Source organism: Dermochelys coriacea, chromosome 6 (genome assembly GCF_009764565.3).
Source record: "Dermochelys coriacea isolate rDerCor1 chromosome 6, rDerCor1.pri.v4, whole genome shotgun sequence".
NCBI classification, from domain to species: Eukaryota; Metazoa; Chordata; order Testudines; family Dermochelyidae; genus Dermochelys; species Dermochelys coriacea.
In genome coordinates this window covers 78,947,807-78,969,307 of record NC_050073.1, presented here as the reverse complement: position 1 = coordinate 78,969,307, position 21,501 = coordinate 78,947,807, and the positions used below count along the sequence as shown (strand labels likewise).

Below are 21,501 nucleotides of genomic sequence, written 5' to 3'. Positions count from 1 at the left end.
ATATCTGTTTAAATAGATGATAAAGAAAAATTAATTTTGCTGCCTAAAAACACGGAGAAGGTTTGCTTATAATGTGCATAATTTTTAATTGCTAAAATGTAAATCTATTCTAAAAATGTGTTCCTAGTAAACAAAAAAATGCTCCCCAAAAAGTAACTCTGGAATTTTAGCACCTAGCAACAATATTGGCACATAGTTTTGTTTTCTGTGTATCTGAAGTTATGCCTGGTAGGGTTATTACTTCCAAATGTGATTTAAGATGTTATCATATGTCTCCCACAAACTGTTACACCGAGAACAATGAGTAAGTTTAGATGACTTGCATTATCAGACATTGTCCTGGCAGTAAATATTCAGATCCCTTTGATGTCAAGAACTGTACATATTTTTATGAAATTCTCTTATCTTCTGTGTGTTATCTTGCAAGCTAAAATGTGTATCAAATGCCTAAATGCTTTTACACAATATCAGAATATATATGGTGAATATATTTTTCTCTCCCCACTCCTTCCCTTTTTGTCTAGTGTCTTCTTGAACTTCAGAAGGAGGCAGTTTTTATGTGGAGCACGGATCTGGATAGCGTTGCAACCCTATGTTTTAAATCATTTGATGGTTCCAATTACAATGTGCGGATAGCAGTTTCAAAGCTTTTAGGCGCAGTGTTGGCTAGAGCTGTGACATGTAAACAGGCAACAGGTAAAGCATATGTTTTGTTTTTCAGTAAGAATTTAGCAAACTTATCTTAGTTCTAAAAGTCATATATAATCCATAAATAAAGGCTTAGATCAAAATGCAGACACCAGATACTTTGTTTAAACAAACTATTCATACCACTCTTTTGCTGCATTTTGCAGCATTTTATAATAGAGATGTAGCCCTGTGTTTTTTAGTTGGATCATCTACTTTTGCATTAATAAACCCCACATTTGGGGGAAAATTTACTTGGAATTACTATTTAGTTCCATATGCATATCTACTCCTCAGAGGGTGAAGGGATTTTCAGCTACATGAAGGTGGAATGTGGCTTTGTAAGGGCACAAAGCCCCAGGATCTGTGGGGAAGTCTGGTTATATAACCCCATAGATTTTGGGACATGAACTCAGAGTGCCTGTCCTTCATACTCATTAATTACATATTTCTCATATACAAGCAGACAGTGACACCCGGCAACAACTGTTCAACCTTTTTTGCTTCTTGAATGGTAAAAGTTCTAGAGAGTTACTGCTCCTCTGTGTAGTGTTTAACATTGGATTGATTTTGTTCATTGGTTTACCAGGGCACAACATTGCCTAGAATGGCTTGTTGCTGTATCTTTTCCTTTTCAGCTAGCCATGCCACCTGAAATCAAACATAGTCCCAACTGTGTAGTTGACTGAGTCTTAGTCACACAGCAATCCCAGCTGTGTTCATGCGGAGACCCTCTTGCCCTCTGAGGAAAGACTAGGGATCATACACGTCTTCTCTTTCTTTTCCCCTATCCCCCATCAATCCTTTTACCAGTCAGATTTGGCAGTACAGCTGAAGAGCACTCTTTGGGGAGCATGTCCATAGTATATAAGCTAAAGCAAGTCATTATGGTTTTCATTGTTGCCCAGCCCATTAAATTTTATGTAACGATAATTGAATTAGTTTTCTTAAAACAAAAAATGTTTTCTTGACTTTTGAGGAATTTTAAATAGAGATGATATAAATGGAACCTAAAATTTTTTAGGGAGCATGTATCTGTTTCAGCTGAGTATGGTACAAGCTGATTGTTGAATTAGCTCACTTAAGAGGCAGTGTCAGTGGTTTCAGTGCCTTCAACCCAGATTCCAAATGCAGGATTCTGTAATCTGAGCTCTGAGTCACATAAGATGTTAAGTAATATTCCTATAATATAGCATCCGCATAGTTAAAGCTTTATCAATTTATTCTAACAAATCCACATTTAAATCCTCAAAGTCTTTCCAGATGGAAGGTCTATGGGGAAAAGGCAATAAAATTCATAGCTGATATAGTATACAAGCAAACTAATCATCAGTCCCATCAGTTCAAGAGGTAGTTGTAGATCCTCATTCGGTTCTTCATGGTGTTTTTCCTTTGCATCCATCATGTTGTTGTTTTTTTTTTATTGTTGATAATGTGGTGTTAGAAGAATGAAAAATTTAAATTCATCCTATACTCACTGAATGTAACAGGATGGAGAGTTGAATACATGAGCCCATACTCTGATCTACACTCTTGACTTCAGGAAAGGCCTTAAGTATCATGAGTTAGCGTAGGAATGTAGCCAGGGAAATCATGAGAACTTGATTTTAATTAAGACTAAATTAGAAGCTTTCAGTATTTTGGAACTGCGTGTGTGTGTGTGTGTTTTTATATATTCACTCTCCCTTCTCAACAAGCTTATTTATGGATTATTTGACTGCTTAATATCATGTTAAAGGGAACAACTGAGTTAAAGAGAACTGCCATATTTTTTCAGTTTCAGAAAAATTACTGTCTTTTGTAATAGACATTATCTATAGAATGAATACATTTGCCTTATTTTCTTCTTTACCCCTTATGGTCAGTGTGGTCATAATTACCTAATCTTAGCACTTTAGCGATGAGTGCCTGAGAAAGATAGCAAAAAGAAAAGGAGTACTTGTGGCACCTTAGAGACTTAACCAATTTATTTGAGCATAAGCTTTCGTGAGCTACAGCTCACTTCATTGGATGATCTTTGTCAGAAATATCAAGGTTAGTCACCTATTGCTTTCCCTGTTAGTGTTTTCATTTTTCAGTTCAATATAATCTTAAGAATTTTAGGGTATTAAGTGTCTTATCAGTATATGAGAGAGAGAGAGAGTGAATTTTTGTGCTCTTGGCCTTACCATCTGTTTTGTCATGAAATTAAATCCCACAGTTCATCTGTCTCTCTCAGGAGGCCTGCTGTTTCACTTTTAGCATTAAATTTTTCTTTTGAATGAATATGAGAATCCTTCTAGTGGAAGGAAAGTTGTAGGAGAGATGTTAGATAACTGCTTTTGCAGCGTGGAATCGCCTAGCTGACTTGTGTTTTGCACATATACCTCAAAGTGTATCTTTAATAAAATCAGACACAGAATATGTATTTAATAATTCCCACGATCAGTAATGACAAATTTAAGGTAAGGTGATTTTGTTGTTTGCATACCTTGATGCACTAAAATGTTAACATCTTTATTTGATTAATATCTAAGAGCAAGTGGTTTCTGCTGTGCTATTTTCAGAAAAATTGAGCAGCAAAATGTTTATCTTGAAGCATTTCTGGATTTAGGATGGCAGTACTTCTGTGTTTTTCTAGATCATATTCATCAAAAGGGCTTTGAATCCTCAGAGCTTTGATTCTGGTTCTGTTATGAAATTTTGCTTTAAATATTTGGATTTACTAATGTAGTTGGGAAAGATTAATTGGTATTCATCACAATTTTTTTTTAAGATGCAAAGAAGTTGAAACTGCCCTTTACAGAGGTGGTGTTTTGTTTTTTTAAAAATACATTTATGCTTAGCATCCGCCCGGCAAAATGTTCGCAAAATTTCTCTGGATGAAGCCATGGAACTACTAGGAACAGGCTTTCTGCGTGGGAGTTCTGGATTTCTCCGAGCTGGTGGTGATCTACTGAAAGGAATCAGTTCTGTCAGCAGAGATATTAGAGTTGGCGTTACTCAGGTTTGCATTATATTACATGTTGTTTTTCTAATATTGCTGTGCATGTTTTTAAAAAGCTGTTAGTTTTGTTGTTTTGTATACTTGTTTACTGTTTGTGACAATAAATATGAAATAAGATTTTAGTGTACCATAGTATGATCCATATCTTGATTTATACTGAAATTAATAGTACAAACAAAAATTACATGAATGATGACTCATTTCCTAAGGCATCTATATTTTAGTTGAATTCCAAATATAACCTTCTATTTACTATTTTTTGGAAATTGTTAGGAGTAAATTTATATGTGTTAAAGCTACAAATAATATAACTAACTTAGTGTTTTGGAGTCCTTTCCTCTTAGTATAATTTTTATATTTAAAATTTGAGGAATACATTATTTTATGTTCTTCTGGATTTTTTTAAGAGTTTTAAATTGGAATCTGTCTCCTGATGTATAGAGAAATACGCATTCTCATAGTGCTAGTCTTAGAGAACATTCAAAATGTTTTCTTGCTTTCTCTATTAATTTAGCTCATACTCAGGTTGGAAAAAGTGGTTCTCCTCTGAGAAGTGATTTGTAAGAAAGGCAGCATCTTATTCATTACATCTGATCATTGTAGGTATACAGGGTCATTGCTGCTTGCTGTAGTAACAGAAATAAGATTTTACTTTTCTACTACTTCTAGCTCTGCAAACCTAGCGCTGCTCAGAGGATGTGAGCAGGGTTGTATTCTTTCTTGTGCATCATAAACAGAATTATTTTCATACACCTATATTTGGTGGTCCTTAATCAAGCAATACTCCCATTCCCTTTAATAAGAGGTTATTGGAGCTTTCTTCCTCTTATACAGTCGTTTGCCTCTTATGAATAGTGTGGTCATAATTATCTGATCTTAGCACTGTAGTGATGTGTGCCTGAGAAAGATAGGTAGAGCTTTGTCAGAGATGTCAAGGTTAGTCACCTGTTGCTTTCCCTGTTACTGGTTTCATTTTTCAGTCAATATTCAATCAGTTATTCCCCTTAGCTGCTGCTAAGAATGTCCTGCGGAATCTGAAAGACTACACTCTTTCCAAGCCTCCTACCCTTCTGAAGGGAGGGCCTGGATAGATGAATCCGTTTTCTACTCCCATCAACTCAAAGACAGGACCTTTTTAATCTTGTGTCACCTCCACTATGGGGGACACAGTTCAGAACATTGGCAGCTGTACTTCCTCTGTCAAATCTCTTGTATGAGCATCATAGAATGGGGTTAATAAGCTATACGTTGTTGTATTGAGTCTAATCCCTTGATAGTCCTTCAGCATTCTGATGGCCAGGTTGTAGGGTTGGGTTGTGGATTTAATATCTATGCACACATCTCACACATCACCCTTAGACCATATCAGTTAAGAGGAGATCCTTGGAAATTACGGGATCTTTGATAACCTTAGACTCATGAGAAATAAGGAGCGGGGAGTAGAATTCAGCAAGAAGTTGATCCCTATGTTTTTGTTACATGGCTCTGGGATGATCTACAGAGGCATCAGCAAGACGGATGGTGCGTCTGGTGGTACATAGAAGATACAGGGGCCAGAGCATAAGGCTCACCATGTTAAAAGTATTTTTTTCAGATAATGACAAAATTAGCCTGTTGCACTGAAACTTATTGAAAAAGCTTTTAAATTTAAAGTCTAGCACGCTTCTTTAAAATGTGAAAGTAGTGAATCAAGACAAAGATCTGGTCTACTCACAGACTAGTATAGTTAAAGCAATACAATATTTTTGTGAAGATAAAACCTAAGTAATTCTGTATAAAACAGTGCTCATAAATTACAAAGTTGTTGAATAGTTGCATTTTACAACATGTAATAATAAAAGTATAGATTATAAACTAAAGAAAATTGGACCACTTCAGAGAGAAGTCCTAAAATACTGGGAAATGTTTTGTATTCAAGAATATTTAGTATTTTTAGAGCACACAGCAGTTTTTTGTGTACACACAGTAAACTGTACTTTGACTTGCCAAGTAAATGTCCTTGATAAATACAAAGCTCCTTACAAATTCAACACAATACGTTTGCTAAGTGAGTTGAGTTCATCATATATAATTTAAAGTTTGAGGGGAGGTTGGAATATCTTGGGATGAATTTTGACGGCTATTAAAGTTATTGTTTGACAGTGCTGCAATGTGTGTTTATATATCTGTCAACAGTAATTTAGGAAATTGTCAGTCATCTTACTACCACACTGCCTCTCCATATTATCTTAATCCTACAGTTCCCATATCTGTTCTGCTGTTCTTGTTGTCATAAAATATATATACTATTTTTGCCACAGTCCAGTGAAAACTCTCCTTAAGTTGTGGCATTCCCACTACACTATTGTGGTTTTTTTTTTTTAATCCTTCCCGTAAAGTCTATCCCCATCTCTAACTTAATCTACACTAATACCCATGAAAAACTTTAACTGGTTTCTTTTGACTTTCATGTTTTTTAGACATCTGGCATATGTATTGAAGCCATTTTATAATATTTGTCTTACCTTTCTAAAACTGAGGAAAATTCATCTTTACATTGAAATGTGACTGTTTTGTTTTACTAAACAAAGTGCTTTTAAATGCCTCAAGGAATATATTTTTGATTGGCTGTGCAGCACTTACGACAAATTGAGTTGTGTGACCAGTCCTAGATATTAAGTATATTCAGTACAAAGTCCCTAGTCTTTAGTATTAGTACTACAATAGCATCAGAGGATCACATGGGGATCAGGGCCCCGTAATACTTAGTGCTGTACAAACATAAAATAAGACAGTTCCTGCCTGAAAGAGCTTGAAGTTGAAAACTGGCGTTATAAATGCATGGTGCTGATGTTTAGTAAACACAGGTAGTATTTTTTTCTGCTGACACCCACATTTCAAGAGCCATATTTCAGTAGCATTAAATAAGCTTCTAAATTTGTGCCCAAAATTATGCCAAGAAGTTTGCGTGAAAAGTTTTGCATGCCCAGGCTTGTATTTTTATGTGCAAACAGAATGTAGACGTGTGTGAGCATGTTTTGCATATGGATCTCTGCGTCCCTTGTTTAAAAATGTAACCCTGAAGATTTTAAATGTAAAAAGAACTTTAACAATTGAGACTTCACATCCAACATAGATTTAAGAAAACATTTTGTGTTTTCTGGTTAGCTAGAGGGTTATAACTCATAAGTTCCACATCCTGAACATTCAATGAAATTCTCCTGAATATGCACATCTGAATGATTCTGTTCAATTCCCATTAGCAAAAAAACTTAAAGAATAGATGCCCATATTCCAGTTTACTATAACTGCTGTACAGTAGATATTGAAGCAATTTTAAATCGTGATGATAAATTATCTGATATTTTGAATTAAAAGGTTAGGCGCTATGGTTTAGTGATTAGTGTGTAGGATTAGGAATAGGGAGATGTGTCCTAATCCCAGCAGTATTATTGATATACATACTAACAATTTATGAAAATAAAATTGTTGACTGTGTGCATTTTTTTACATTCAAAAGGAAAGGAAATGTAGCAGATTTAAGTCAAAGTAGGTTGTTACAGTAAATATAGAAATTGTTTTCAATTCATCCCACTTGTCCTGTCTTTCCTCAAATAGTCCAGTTGTTATAATAATAGACAGTTAATTGCTCCATTTATCTTAATTTATTCTGGTTAACCACGTTTCAGTCGTTGGTGTTTGTTTTTGCAAACATACTAATGAAATTGATTTCATCTGCCATTGTTTTACTACAAGATCTTGGACAAATTCATTTAGTTACCCTATTCCTCAGTTTTCCCATCTGTAAAGTGCAGATAATACAATGGTGTGTTATGAGGCTTAATTAATATCTGCCAAGTGCTTTTAGATTGGAGGAATAAAAGCAATATAGAAGTACAAACTAATATACTCTTTAGTTAGAGTTTTCCTTCTCTGCATCCTCAGGTAAAATGATGGGTGTCATAACTATAAAGGGAAGGGTAACCATCTTTCTGTATACAGTGATATAAAATCCCTCCTGGCCAGAGGAAAATCCTTTCACCTGTAAAGGGTTAAGAAGCTAAGGTAACCTCGCTGGCATCTGACCCAAAATGACCAATGAGGGGACAAGATACTTTCAAATCTGGAGGGGGGAAAAGGCTTTTGTCTGTGTGTATACCTTTGCTGGAACAGATCAAGGATGCAAGCCCTCCAACTCCTGTAAAGCTAGTAAGTAATCTAGCTAGAAAATGCATTAGGTTTTCTTTGTTTTGGCTTTGTTTTGGCTCGTAAATTCACTGTGCTGGAGGGAAGGGATAGGATACAGAAGGACCTAGACAAATTGGAAGATTGGGCCAAAAGAAATCTAATGAGGTTCAATAAGGATAAGTGCAGGGTCCTGCACTTAGGATGGAAGAATCCAATGCACCGCTACAGACTAGGGACCGAATGGCTCGGCAGCAGTTCTGCGGAAAAGGACCTAGGGGTGACAGTGGACGAGAAGCTGGATATGAGTCAGCAGTGTGCCCTTGTTGCCAAGAAGGCCAATGGCATTTTGGGATGTATAAGTAGGGGCATAGCGAGCAGATCGAGGGACGTGATCGTTCCCCTCTATTCGACACTGGTGAGGCCTCATCTGGAGTACTGTGTCCAGTTTTGGGCCCCACACTACAAGAAGGATGTGGATAAATTGGAAAGAGTACAGCGAAGGGCAACAAAAATGATTAGGGGTCTAGAGCACATGACTTATGAGGAGAGGCTGAGGGAGCTGGGATTGTTTAGTCTGCAGAAGAGAAGAATGAGGGGGGATTTGATAGCTGCTTTCAACTACCTGAAAGGGGGTTTCAAAGAGGATGGCTCTAGACTGTTCTCAATGGTAGCAGATGACAGAACGAGGAGTAATGGTCTCAAGTTGCAATGGGGGAGGTTTAGATTGGATATTAGGAAAAACTTTTTCACTAAGAGGGTGGTGAAACACTGGAATGCGTTACCTAGGGAGGTGGTAGAATCTCCTTCCTTAGAGGTTTTTAAGGTCAGGCTTGACAAAGCCCTGGCTAGGATGATTTAACTGGGACTTGGTCCTGCTTTGAGCAGGGGGTTGGACTAGATGACCTTCTGGGGTCCCTTCCAACCCTGATATTCTATGATTCTATGATTCTATGAATGTGTATTCCTGTTTTTGTGTCTTTTTGTAACTTAAGGTTTTGCCTAGAGGGATCCTCTGTTTTAAATCTGACTGCCTGTAAGATTATCTTCCATTCTGATCTTACAGAGTTGTTCTCTTATCTTTTTTTTTTTGTTCCTCTAATAAAGTTCTGTTTGTTAAGAATCTGATAGGGTTTCTAGGATCTTAAGAAACCCAAGCTCGTCTGTGCTCAACTTGTTTATTCTCAAGGCTCCCCAGGAAAGGGGGTGTAAGGGCTTGGGGGGATTGCTGGGGGAAGAGGAACTACAAATGGTCTTTTTCCCTGGTTCTTTGTTAAAGCGGTTGGTGGTGGCAGCATATTGTTCAAGAATAAGGCCAAGTTTGTGCCCTGGGAAAGTTTTTTAACCTAAGCTGGTAAAAATAAGCTTGGGGGGGGTCTTTCATGCAGGTCCCCACATTTGTACCCTAGAGTTCAGAGCAGGGAGGGAACCTTGATAATGGGAAACCTGCATACTGACTGACTATAGTACTTAACAAATTACAGCATAGAAAGGAAGTTGTTATAATTAGACATGAGGCAAAATATGCATGGGTTATTGCTATTTTTATCGTGAATGTTGTTTATTGCAAACTCTTATTGTTGAATTTCATTCATATATACTCACATTTTTATGTGCTCGCTTTTCATGGTGATGGCAAATGTGTGCATATAAAACATACAGTTGTTAACCATTTGTAAAGAACTATATTATGCAGCAAGATAAATGATCTTGTGGTGATTAGATTTGTAAAGTGGCTCTGCATTCTTTCTTTTGGTTGTTTGTGACATCTGTAGCCTTTGTATGGGTCCTCTGTTGCAAGACAAACAACTAAAATTCATTAAAATGAAGAGCTGCAAATATTCCCTAAGTCTAGGCCAGCAAAAACAAAATTCTCTTAGGGATATGGGTTATAGTTTTGTAACATCGTGGTTGTTAAAATGCATTCATACATTAAATTTGGACTCCATGTGCAGCATATTAAATAGCTGAAAGCTGTTGTTCAGGGAGGTCAAACACAATGTTTTACATAACAAGTGCCTGTTCAGGGTAAATGAACACTGAAATGTTCACACAGTGAAATGAAATAAAATAGACAAGCATCTTGAATTAACTTGCAGTTAGACCAGATTCAGTGCTTCTGGTACAGTGTTAATTGAAAGTAATTTTTAAATACTACTGCCTAAATTGACAGATAAAATATCCTATATCAGAAAGCCAAAAGAACTTCCAACTGAATTAAAACTGAAAACATACACAAAATTGTCCTATAAAGGAGATTAAATATGGTTTCTGTAGAGAATGTGGTATCCTTGTTTTTGATATAGCGTGGGGTGATATTAAGCATTTACGTGTCTCTGTAAATGTAAATGGCAATTTTCCAGATGACTTTATTCTAAATATTACTTTCTTCAAATCTTTTTCAGGCATATGTGGTATTTGTCTCCACATTAGGAGGACAGTGGCTTGAAAGGAATTTCTCTGCCTTACTTTCCCATATTTTAGATCTAGTGTCTCAGTCTCACCCTAAAGCTATTCAGACTCAGATGGATGCTATCTGCTGTCGCCGTTGTGTTTCATTTATCCTTCGAGCTACAGTAGGAGGTCTTCTTGGAGAAAAAGCTCAAATTGCAGCTGCCAAAGAGATTTGTCAAGCCATCTGGAAGCTGAAGAAAGTTGTGGGTATGGGACTAACAAGATTATCTGTTTGTGGGGGAGGTTGGTTTTTTAAACCAGTGCTAAAATGATTGTTTGCTTACCCTAATTCTGAAGATTCTGCAGAAGTAGAACTTCTACTTCTGGTATATTACCATAATAATGTAGTGAAAAGTTTCTGTTTGTTGTTTTTTTCAGGTTGTTTTATTGATTAACAATAAATAAAAAAAACTTTTTACACTTGTCACATAGCAGAATGATTTTTAGCAGTAAACACAGATAACAGACTAGATCAAATACATTTAAACTGTAATTGATACAAATGGGGCCAGATTCTCTCTCCCTGCTCCAGCCATTTCATACTACTCAGGTGGTGCAAAATGGCAGAACCTGGCCCAAGTAGCCATATGCAAATTCCCTGGGTGTAAGGCAGATTTTTCGATGACAACACATTCTGTGCCTGGCTCCTATGCCAACTACTTCTCCAGCATTGGGGGTGTGGAGAGAGGACTAGAGCATGCTTTTGCTGTGCCAATTCTCAACTGTTGTATAGTCCTATATATTGCTGCTGGTTAAATCTGTAGTATCCTAAAATAAAATTTAGTTGACTAACTCTGCTGCCTTATAGGCTTAACTATCTTGAAACATCTCTTACTTCTTTTTAAAGTGCTGTATAGTGAAGGTAATCAAACCTGGCACCCACCCCATGTCAAAATATGGCCCATTCAAATCCCCAGGGGTTTAGTTGAAAATAGAATGGTTCTTGGTTGCTACCATTCATTGTCACCTGCTAAATAGACAATGTGGTGTTTTTTATTTTTATTGTTTTTCTACTCTTCTCACCCACCCATTACTTACCCTGGAACTAAATAATGTCCTTTTTTGTGGCAACTTGATTGAGGTATGGAAAGTTTCAGCTGAGTCCCATTGAAAATCCTGAATCTTATGTGAGACGGTTAATGATAGAAGAATATTTCTAATGTAGCTACCATATCAGTCTTTATTTTGTCTCTTTGTATTTTATTATTATTTTATTGTAATATGCAATGATTTCACAGTTTCTAATGTGTTACCAGATGTTGTAATGAGTGATGGTAACTTGGAAACTCGGATTGGTACAACAGACGTAACAGCAAGCCAACATGTTCTTGTGTGTGTATTACACGAACTTGGAAGTCTCATACATGGTTTAGGCACTACTGCTGCACCATTGCTACAAGATTCCAGTACAGGTAATGGATTAGTCTGCAAAATATTTCCCTTGAGATTTTTTTGCAAATTTGATCGCAACAATGTGTTCTTATTTTTGTAGAATGTTTCAGACTAACATATGGAAAGATATGAACACAGATAAAAGATATAACACGTAGGAAATATATTAACAAATTGGAGAGAGTTCAGTAGAAAGCAACAGAAATGATAGTTGGTTTTGAAAACCTGACCTATGGGAAAGATTGAAAAAAGTGGACATATTTAGTCTTGAGAAAAGAAGACCTGAGAGGGGACCTGATATGTCTTCAAATACATTAAGGGCTGTTAGAGAGAGAACAGTGTTCAGTTGTTCTCCATGTCCACTGAAGATAGCACAAGAAGTAATGGGCTTAATCTGCAGCAAGGGAGATTGAGGAAAAACTTCGTAACTAAAAGAGTAGTTAACCTCCCTTGGAAGCATGTTTTGGAGCTTATTGACTCCCCTCACTGGAGGTTTTAAGAACAGGTTGGACAACTCCCTGTCAATGATGATCTAGGTTTATTTGGTCCGGCATCAGCTCCAGGGACTGGACTTGAGGACCTCCCTTCCAGCCCTACATTTCTGTGATTCTGTGTCAGAAATGCACTCCTTTTTCAAATTTGTAAACTTCTGCTGCATTCAGGCTCTTGAAAATTCCTGGTGCTTCATACACTTGATCTCTAAAATCTGTCCATTTCTCCTTCTGAAGCCTTTGGTTCTCTCTCCCATTGACTACCGCAACCTCCCTTCTGCTGTGCTAGCTTATCATCTTGACCCATTCAGTCTGGTCAGAACACTGCTACTAATACCATCTAGCTGTGTGGCTGCTCTGATTGCCATTATGTTCTTCAGATCCTTGCCAAAGAGATTTTCTTTTTCTCTGTGAAGTTCAAGCTCATCCACACCTTCGAGCCTCTGCGTAACTCCATCTCAGCTTTGTTCTCATTTCCTCCTGTGCTGTTTGTGACCCTCCCTCCTAACCAGTCCCTTTTGTAACCTTTTCCCATTTTTCTCCTCTTCGCTTAAACTCCCGCTCTCTTCATGCATCAGATAACCAACTTTTCACTTTTTTCTTATCTATTTTTATCCTAAAATGTGCTGCTGGTATGAAGCCTTTCAAAGACCATCACCCAAACAGCTCTGCACCACCTCCTGCCTGTACTGTTACACAATGTACTTTTTATCTGTACTCTGAGTATCAGATTGAAAGTATATACTACTTAGGGTTGTCTTTTAGTTCAGTGCAAACACACTATGCAATGTGCTCAGTAAATATATTTGACCAAATTTAAATAGAAATGTTTAGTTATTCTCTTATGCAGGGGTGGTCAACCTGAGCTGGAGAAGGAGCCAGAATTTACCCATGTACATTGCCAGAGAGCCACAGTAATACATCAGCAGCCCCCCATCAGCTCTCCCCATCCCCGCCACTCCCAGCACCTCCTGCCCACCGTCAGCCTTGCTGATCAGCGCTTTCCCTCCTTCCCTGCACCTCCTGATCTGCTGTTTCATGGCGTGCAGGAGGCTCTGAGGAGTAGGGGGAGGAGTGAGGGCACGGCAGGCTCAGGGTGGGAAGGGGTAGAATGGGGGCAGGGCCTGTGGCAGAGCTAGAGGTTGAGCAGTGAGCACCCCCCAGCACATTGGAAAGTTGGCGCCTGTAGCTCCAGCCCTGGAGTCTATGTCTATAAAAGGAGCTGCATATTAACTTCTGAAGAGCTGCATGTGGTCCGTAGCCACAGGTTGGCCACCCCTGCACTTATGTTTTCATTTTAGTGCAGTGAGTGGTCTGTCCTATTTTTGCTTTAGTGATTTAAAAATCATTACTCCAGATCTGTTGTTATATTCTTTACCTCCAATCATGCCGTTGATCTGTGCAGGTGGACATTGGTATCTATGCAGAGCTGCATTGGTATCCATCCATTATAGGCCTCATCCATGCATTGTTATCCGTACAGAGACACTGCTCTTCCTGCTGGATCAGGCCTGTAATTGCTTACCAAGGCACTTTGTAGACATTTCATGTTTGCTTAATGGATTAGAACAATGGTACAAATAGGATGACATTGATAAGAAATGTTGAGTTTCATATTGCAGTCTGGGTTGATAATTTAGTGTTACCTCAGTGCTCCTGGAAAAATTACACATACAGAAGCATAGTATATTTAGTGCTTTTATCCAAAGAAGTAATTGTGTATTTGTAAATGTAACACTTGGCTAGATAGGCCATAAAGAAGCTATCAGGATTTTATATCATTGTCGCTATAGACCAGTGTGATGTGGAGAGGATGTGTTAAATAGAAACCACACTAAGGAGGAATAACATTTCATGTTTCAATCAACTTTATTTCTCAGTCAGGAGTAGACATTGAACTAATTGAAGTACATGCAATTATGATCTAGTGTAGTGAAGCGCTTATCTATGTTTTCACTGAATTTGTTTGTATTCAAGAAAATATAATCTAGGTAGGTTTATCTGTCTAGGTCGGGGTGGGCAAACATTTCGGCCTGAAGGCCACATTGGGGTGCAAAACTGTATGGAGGGCTGGGTAGGGAAGGCTGTGCCTCCCCAAACAGCCTGGCCCCCGCACCCATCCAACCCCTCCCACTTCCTGCCCCCTGACTGCCCCTCTCAGAACCTCCGCCCCAATTGCCTCCCCGGGACACCACCCCCTATCAAACCCTCCCTGTCCCCACCCCCAAACCTCTGCCCCATCCACCCACCCCTGTTCCCCATCCACGAACCTCTTCCTCCCCCAAACCTCTTCCCCATCCAATCACCCCCTGACTGCCCCCCGGCAGTCATATCCAACTCCTCGGCCCCCTTACCATGCTGCTAAGAGTATCATGTCTGGAGCCATGCCTCCTGGCTGGAGTCAGACACACAGCTGCGCTGCCCTGCATGAGCGTGCAGCCCCGCCACCCAGAGCACTGCCTGCGCAGCGGCGTAGCAGCAGGTGAGGAGAAACAGCAGAGGAGGTGTCAGGCCTCCTAGGCCAGGAGCTCAGGGGCTGGGCAGGACAGTCCCGCGGGCTGTAGTTTGCCCACCTCTGGTCTAGGTTCTTATGTAGTGCCCATTACTGTGGTCTCTTAAGGTACACATTTGAAGTGTATACATAAGGCGTGTTTCTCTTTATCTCTCCCCTTTCCCTCCTTTCTCACTTCCGTCAGCCTCCCTTCCCGCCCCCCCAGCTTCCAGGCAGCAGGTACAACTGGTCTCTGTTGGTTTTTGTTTTCTTATACTTTATTTTTTTTATCGTGTTATGTGGAAAAGCTAAATGAAAAATGAGTTTTTGCTTTTAACACTCAAAGCTCTGAGGTTGAGGGTCCTTCTCATCTCTTGGGAATGTGTTCCAAGTTTTGGAGCCAATTGCTCAACAAATTGTTTCTCTTCCTCAAGAAAGTTGATAGTTCCATGGAACATAGCTGTCATGGAAGTTCAGGATGAAGCAAGGTGAAGCAGTCTGGCTGGTACCCGGGGAAAAGTCTCAAAGAAGATTTAAACATTGTGTTTAATCCAATCCTTTACAGAGAGCCAGGGAAGAGAGAAGATAGCTGGATTGTTGTGGTCTTAATTGTTGAATAGAGCGACTTCTATGTTTTGAATCAATTGTAGCCATAGCTTTTGAAGTCAGCTGTTTCATACTTAACATGATCATTCTTGAAGGTCACAAGTGTGTGGATCACTACAGCCAAGTCTGAATCTGATAAAAGGAGGTGTAATATTTTTTCTGTCTGTATATGGAAATAGACGTTCTTTTTCAGCTTTGGCTGTTATGGTATCCATAAGCAGTATACAGTCTAGCTATACACCATGGCTGCAGGTTGTCTTAATGATACAAGGGTGGTGTTACAAAGAGGTCAAGGTTTTTTGAAAGTTTTCCCCTCTCTCCAATAGCACCACTTCAATCTTTCCAGAATTTAGTTTCATCCAACTGCTCCTCAGCTGGGTTAACTTTTTTAAAGTAATAAAATATTTTAGACTGATGACATTTAATGTGAAATCTCTCTTATTAGCACTTCTCAGTGTTTAAAGATTAGCACATGCTTGAAAAGTGACATTCACTATCCCTCAGTGAATACACATACATGCCTTTAGACAGTCATCTTACTCATCAGCCAGACTGCTTTGTCCATGTCTTAAGTATATTTATTTTTTCTTTCAGGGGTTCTGGATGCAGTAATTTCAGTTATTCTTCATCCCAGTATTTCAGTTCGACTAGCAGCAGCTTGGTGTCTACGCTGCATTGCTGTAGCATTGCCATCCTATGTGTCTCCACTTTTGGATCGCTGCATCGAGCGGCTTAGTGCCCTTAAGTCCTCCCCTGAAGCAGTGACTGGATATAGTTTTGCTGTTGCTGCTCTGTTGGGAGCAGTAAAACACTGCCCATTAGGAATTCCACATGGAAAAGGGAAGGTAACGATCCTACTAATTTACTTGTAAGCAGTTCTGTTGTGGTCCTTCCTGAAGTGTCTCAAATGTATTTCATATTTAATTGTGATTTTACAACGCTGATTTTTTTTATCTCATGATTGGAACACTAATATTTTTTCTCAAAATATTGATGTAGTAGTTTCTTTTATTGGGAAGAAAAGGATCCCCAAGAACACACATAATAATGCTATTTTCTTTTCCCATAAATTTAGTCATTTAAACCACTGATCAGGTAGTGTAACATTTCTGAATTATGACAGGTTTCAGAGTAGCAGCCGTGTTAGTCTGTATTCGCAAAAAGAAAAGGAGTACTTGTGGCACCTTAGAGACTAACAAATTTATTAGAGCATAAGCTTTCGTGAGCTACAGCTCACTTCATCGGATGCATTTGGTGGAAAAAACTTTTCCACCAAATGCATCCGATGAAGTGAGCTGTAGCTCACGAAAGCTTATGCTCTAATAAATTTGTTAGTCTCTAAGGTGCCACAAGTACTCCTTTTATTTCTGAATTACAGATTTTTTTCAAAGAAGATCCATGGTGTCATAACCATAGTAAATATTCAGTCAACTTTCGCTAATTGCAGAGTAGAGATGGACAGGGTAAGTTGTTGTTTAGCAGGTTAGCAGTGTGTGTGTATGTGAGGGATACTCCCCTTTTTTATACTCTTCTCCTTCCTATTTCCATTAAATTATAAGAGAACACACCTCTTTCAGGCTTGTTTAGACTCCAACGTGCTTGCAGTCACTCGTTGGCTCCATGCTTCTGGGGTTTGCTTAGGTGACACCTTCAGCTCCTGAGGTATACAGTTTGTTTAATGAATATGCAAGCTTTCTAACTTCCTTTGTTTGGGAAAGCATCAGATAACTTAAAAGTTAGTGTTTAACTTTTTCTTTTTTTTTCAACTCATTTTCTGAGATATTCGTCAGTTGTATTAGAGTTCAACAGCAAATGAAATTCTATTTTGAGAATTTACAAACACTCCTAATCTTTTATATAAAGTTTTTTGTTCTCAAACCAGTCTTTTAAAATTAAATAATTTTATAAATAGTCTTGAGCTTAAATAGCTGTAAAAGAAGTTGTTGATTCTTTATTAGTTTTTGGAGAGATGATACTTCATCTTCCTGAGTTGGGTGAGAGAACTGCTTGAGCACTGCCAGTAATTAATTAACTAATGCCCATTAATATAAATACTCTATACTCAAATGGCTTCTTTCATTAGCAATCAGTTTAGCAAGGTCATTAAATGTTAGTTTAGTACACAACACATTTTACCATTTAAATAGCAATGGTATTAAGAGATTTTCATTTAGCAAACACATTTGCAAATATGCATTTCAGGTGTTTGCCACTTGAACATTTAGAACATAAATAAAGTTTTTAGAGATTATAAAATTCATTTCAGCAAGAATACTTCTAGGATTCTTTGTATGGGTTTACTTAGAAGATTTTCCGTGAGGAAATAAAAAAAACAAACAAATGACTTTACACCTAGATTTATTGGTCTGACAATACAACCATACATTCCTTTTCACAGTCCTTTTTTTTATTTTAATTGCTGTCTTGGTCTAGATAAGACACTCTTAAGGACTGTTTCTTTACCCAAGCTACTTAGTTACAATTTGTTACAGCAATTAGATTATTAAATATTTTGTACAAAGCACAGATTTCAATAACCAGTATATCTTTTAAATATAGCACAAAGGAAAATAGTATAAAAGTTAAAGAAGGTAAAGTTTAAAATGTAGCTTTCCTGAGTTTGAATAACACTCTTAAAGCTAATAAGCATGGTTTTATGGCTAAGGAAAGGCTATCTTCTGGATGTTTGCTTGCTCATGGGACACAGAAACAGACACCTCCTCGAATTTCTTTACCCAGCCTGAATATAAGTAACTAAACTAACACAGATATTGTTATATTTTCAAGCATCCTGATATTACAAAATATTACAAAACATATTTGTAATTATAAATATTCATTTAATAAAGATGCAAACAAGTTTTTAACAACCTAATATTAAAGTAAGTTATAATAATTTTATGAATATTTTTGCATTAAGATTGAGGTCTGCCCACCACACATCACTATTGCTTCTTGGAATGAAGGTTGATTCTAAAGAGCTTGGGCTTTAGAAATTGGAAAGAGGAGGGAGACTGTAATTTGAGAGTAAACTTCTTGAGACCAGTTATGTATTCAGAATTGTAAATCAGTCCGTTCTGTTTGAAGCCAATGAAACTTCCTCTGAAGATTAAAGCTTGTATAACCCTGGCCAGACTTGCAAGTATGCTAAATTGGCAGGTTACCATTATTTTTTCCCTTTCCCATGAACATCACAACTGCATTGTTGAGTAGGAAAAAGCTGTGTTAGTCCACAATACAACTGAAGCTCACTAGGTTTTGCCAAAGAAAATGATCTTTTATAAAACTAATTGGCAGTACATCCACAGATCTGTTGCTTTGCTAACTGTGTTATAAATAAGTTTCCTGGAAGGACATTCACTTACCACAGACTAAATTGAGTTAACACCTTCCTATGCCTTAAGGTGACTAACCACTGTACAAAATAAAATTTACATATCCGTTCTGCCAAAACTTCCACTAGTCCAAGGTAGAAATTATATAAGATGGTTAAAATCCTTAACTAATTTCAACATCAGTTTCATCTGTGGAAGAGACTCCCTGAGAATAGGGAATAGTACTGCTCCTACAGAAGTGGGATGAGGGTAGTACTTGGTTTTTGTCCTTGCACACAGTGGGGGTGGGAGGGAGGGCATTGTACCAGGGCCCTAGTGAACTTGCTGTACTGGGACACAACATTTCTCTTGATCTGCTTACACACCAAGCCAACCTGTCCCCTGAATAGTTCTGTCCTGTAGCCTGGCAAAATCAGGCCCTAAATTGTTAGAAATAATCATTAGAATTTTTTCTTTAAGTTGTATTTGATTTCTGTGTACAATTACAAAGGTGGTGATGCTCTTTGTTTTTCAAATTTTGAATAGGTAATCATGACAGTGGCAGAGGATTTATTGTGTTCTGCTTCTCAAAATAGTCGCATTTCAATACAACGAACGCAGGCTGGATGGCTGTTGGTAGCTTCTCTAATGACATTAGGTAATAGGTTTCTAAAAGTACATATAAGAGTAAATTAAAGTATGTCTTTGGTAAATCCATATGACTAGCTTTAATACTTGTGGTCCTTCGTTTCTCTTCAATATTTCATAGTAAAAATAATTAACATACATTTAAATCTCTCTGATAGGAAAAGATGCATAAAAGCATTGTTTGTTACCTTAAAATTTACCATTAACTCAGTGGGAGTTCTGCCTGCAGAACAATGGCAGGATTGGACCACTACTACTTAAATATGAAAGATAATTTGCAAGATTAGTCCAACAAAATTTTGTCATGACTGTAAATGTTCAGAATTGTTTGGTATAATGTGTGTGTCAGTGCAAGATGAGGAGGATATCAAGATCCTCGCTGAATTGTCAGGCACATGAAATGTTATTGATCTCTAATCATGCTTAATATTGTCAGAGTATTGATCCTGATATTTAAATCATTGTTCAAGCCCTCACTAAGTCTTTTTGTGTCTCTTTGCATGTTCCTAGCCTCCTTTCAGCATTTGAACCTGTTACTTCTGTCCACCAATCCTCTATTTCCCTGTGATAAGAAAGAGATCTCTATATACCAACCTGTGCCCAGAAATTTTGCATTTCTGAACATCTCCACCAAATGAATTTTTTTTCTTTTATGTTGTTCCTCAGCTGAGTCCGCATATGACAAACCTTGGCTAAAGCTAAATAACAGGTTTATAATGAATTTGGGAGACACAACCTTAACAATAACAGTGGGCATGTGGCAGTAGGTTAAGGAATAATGCAAGGATGGGTGGAGGAAACAGTATAGACCTTTTTGAACATATGTAAGCTGATTTAATATTTTACCTTTATGGTTCCTCAAATTTTTAATTGGCTGTTAAAACTTACAGGTCCTGCTGTTGTCCAGCACTATCTCCCAAGAATGCTATTACTGTGGAAGTGTGTCTTTCCACTATCTCCTAAAGATCTAGAAACAGAGAGGAGTCGGGGAGATGCATTTACATGGCAAGTGACATTGGAAGGCCGTGCTGGTGCTCTCTGTGGTAAGCAAAGTTTAGCATATTCTCTCTCTCTGTGATTATTTGTCCTTCAGACGTCATAAAGAAAACTATTAGTGCAGAATTTATGCTTGTTTTCAATTATCTTCATAATAGACTCTGTGTGTGTGTGTGTGTGTGTGTGTGTGTGTGTGTGTGTGTGTGTGTACACAATTATGTTGGTAACCCTTGTGGTGGATTTTTTTCTCATCCTGATGTTTTATTTCCAAAACAACAACCAATATAATAACTTTTGCTAATCTTTTTATTATTTTTTATTTATGTTGCAATAACGCCTAATGGCCTCAATCAGGTTGGACCCTGTTATCCTAGGTACTTTACAAATATCTGATAAATGAGAGACTCTTCCCCAAATAGCTTATATTCTACAAGACAAGATATAATAGGTGGATGAGAGAAACGTCGGCTAGGTTGGGGTGCAGAGGATGGGGTAACAAATATCATGGGGCGGGGAGTAGCAGGATTTACAAGTCACCACCTGCTTGCCTGTTATCAGGTTACAGTTTTCTACACGCATTATTAAAGAGTAGGGCTGTCAAGCAATTAAAAACATTAATCTCAATTAATCAAGTGATTAAAATAATTGCGATTAATCACACAATCGCACTGTTAATAGAATACCATTTATTTAAATATTTTTGGATGTTTTCTACATTTTCAAATATATTGATTTAAATTACAACGCAGAATACAAAGTGTACAGTGCTTACTTTATATTTATTTTTGATTACAAGTATTTGCACTATAAAAAAACAAACAAAAGAAATAGTATTTTTCAGTTCACCTAATAGAAGTACTGTAGTGCAATCTTTTTATCTTGAAAGTTGAACTTACAAATCATAGAATCATAGAATCATAGAATATCAGGGTTGGAAGGGACCCCAGAAGGTCATCTAGTCCAACCCCCTGCTCAAAGCAGGACCAAGTCCCAGTTAAATCATCCCAGCCAGGGCTTTGTCAAGCCTGACCTTAAAAACCTCTAAGGAAGGAGATTCTACCACCTCCCTAGGTAACGCATTCCAGTGTTTCACCACCCTCTTAGTGAAAAAGTTTTTCCTAATATCCAATCTAAACCTCCCCCATTGCAACTTGAGACCATTACTCCTCGTTCTGTCATCTGCTACCATTAAGAACAGTCTAGAGCCATCCTCTTTGAAACCCCCTTTCAGGTAGTTGAAAGCAGCTATCAAATCCCCCCTCATTCTTCTCT

The 21,501-nt window shown here is 37.8% G+C and overlaps 1 protein-coding gene across 22 annotated transcripts in view; it reads left to right on the top strand.

Annotated features, from left to right (window-relative positions):
* HEATR5A (HEAT repeat containing 5A) overlaps positions 1 to 21,501 on the top strand; it is a 120,831-nt gene that overhangs the window by 16,347 nt on the left and 82,983 nt on the right. For 21 of the 22 annotated variants that reach the window (XM_043516994.1, XM_043516998.1, XM_038404931.2 and 18 more), the window contains 7 exons: positions 525 to 696; positions 3,513 to 3,673; positions 10,243 to 10,498; positions 11,548 to 11,703; positions 15,866 to 16,116; positions 19,132 to 19,243; positions 20,124 to 20,276. In XM_043516994.1, coding sequence (XP_043372929.1) covers positions 525 to 696; positions 3,513 to 3,673; positions 10,243 to 10,498; positions 11,548 to 11,703; positions 15,866 to 16,116; positions 19,132 to 19,243; positions 20,124 to 20,276 — 1,261 coding nt within the window. Of the gene's footprint in view, positions 1 to 524; positions 697 to 3,493; positions 3,674 to 10,242; positions 10,499 to 11,547; positions 11,704 to 15,865; positions 16,117 to 19,131; positions 19,244 to 20,123; positions 20,277 to 21,501 lie in introns of those variants that run through there. The other variant, XM_038404934.2, reaches the window with a different exon arrangement.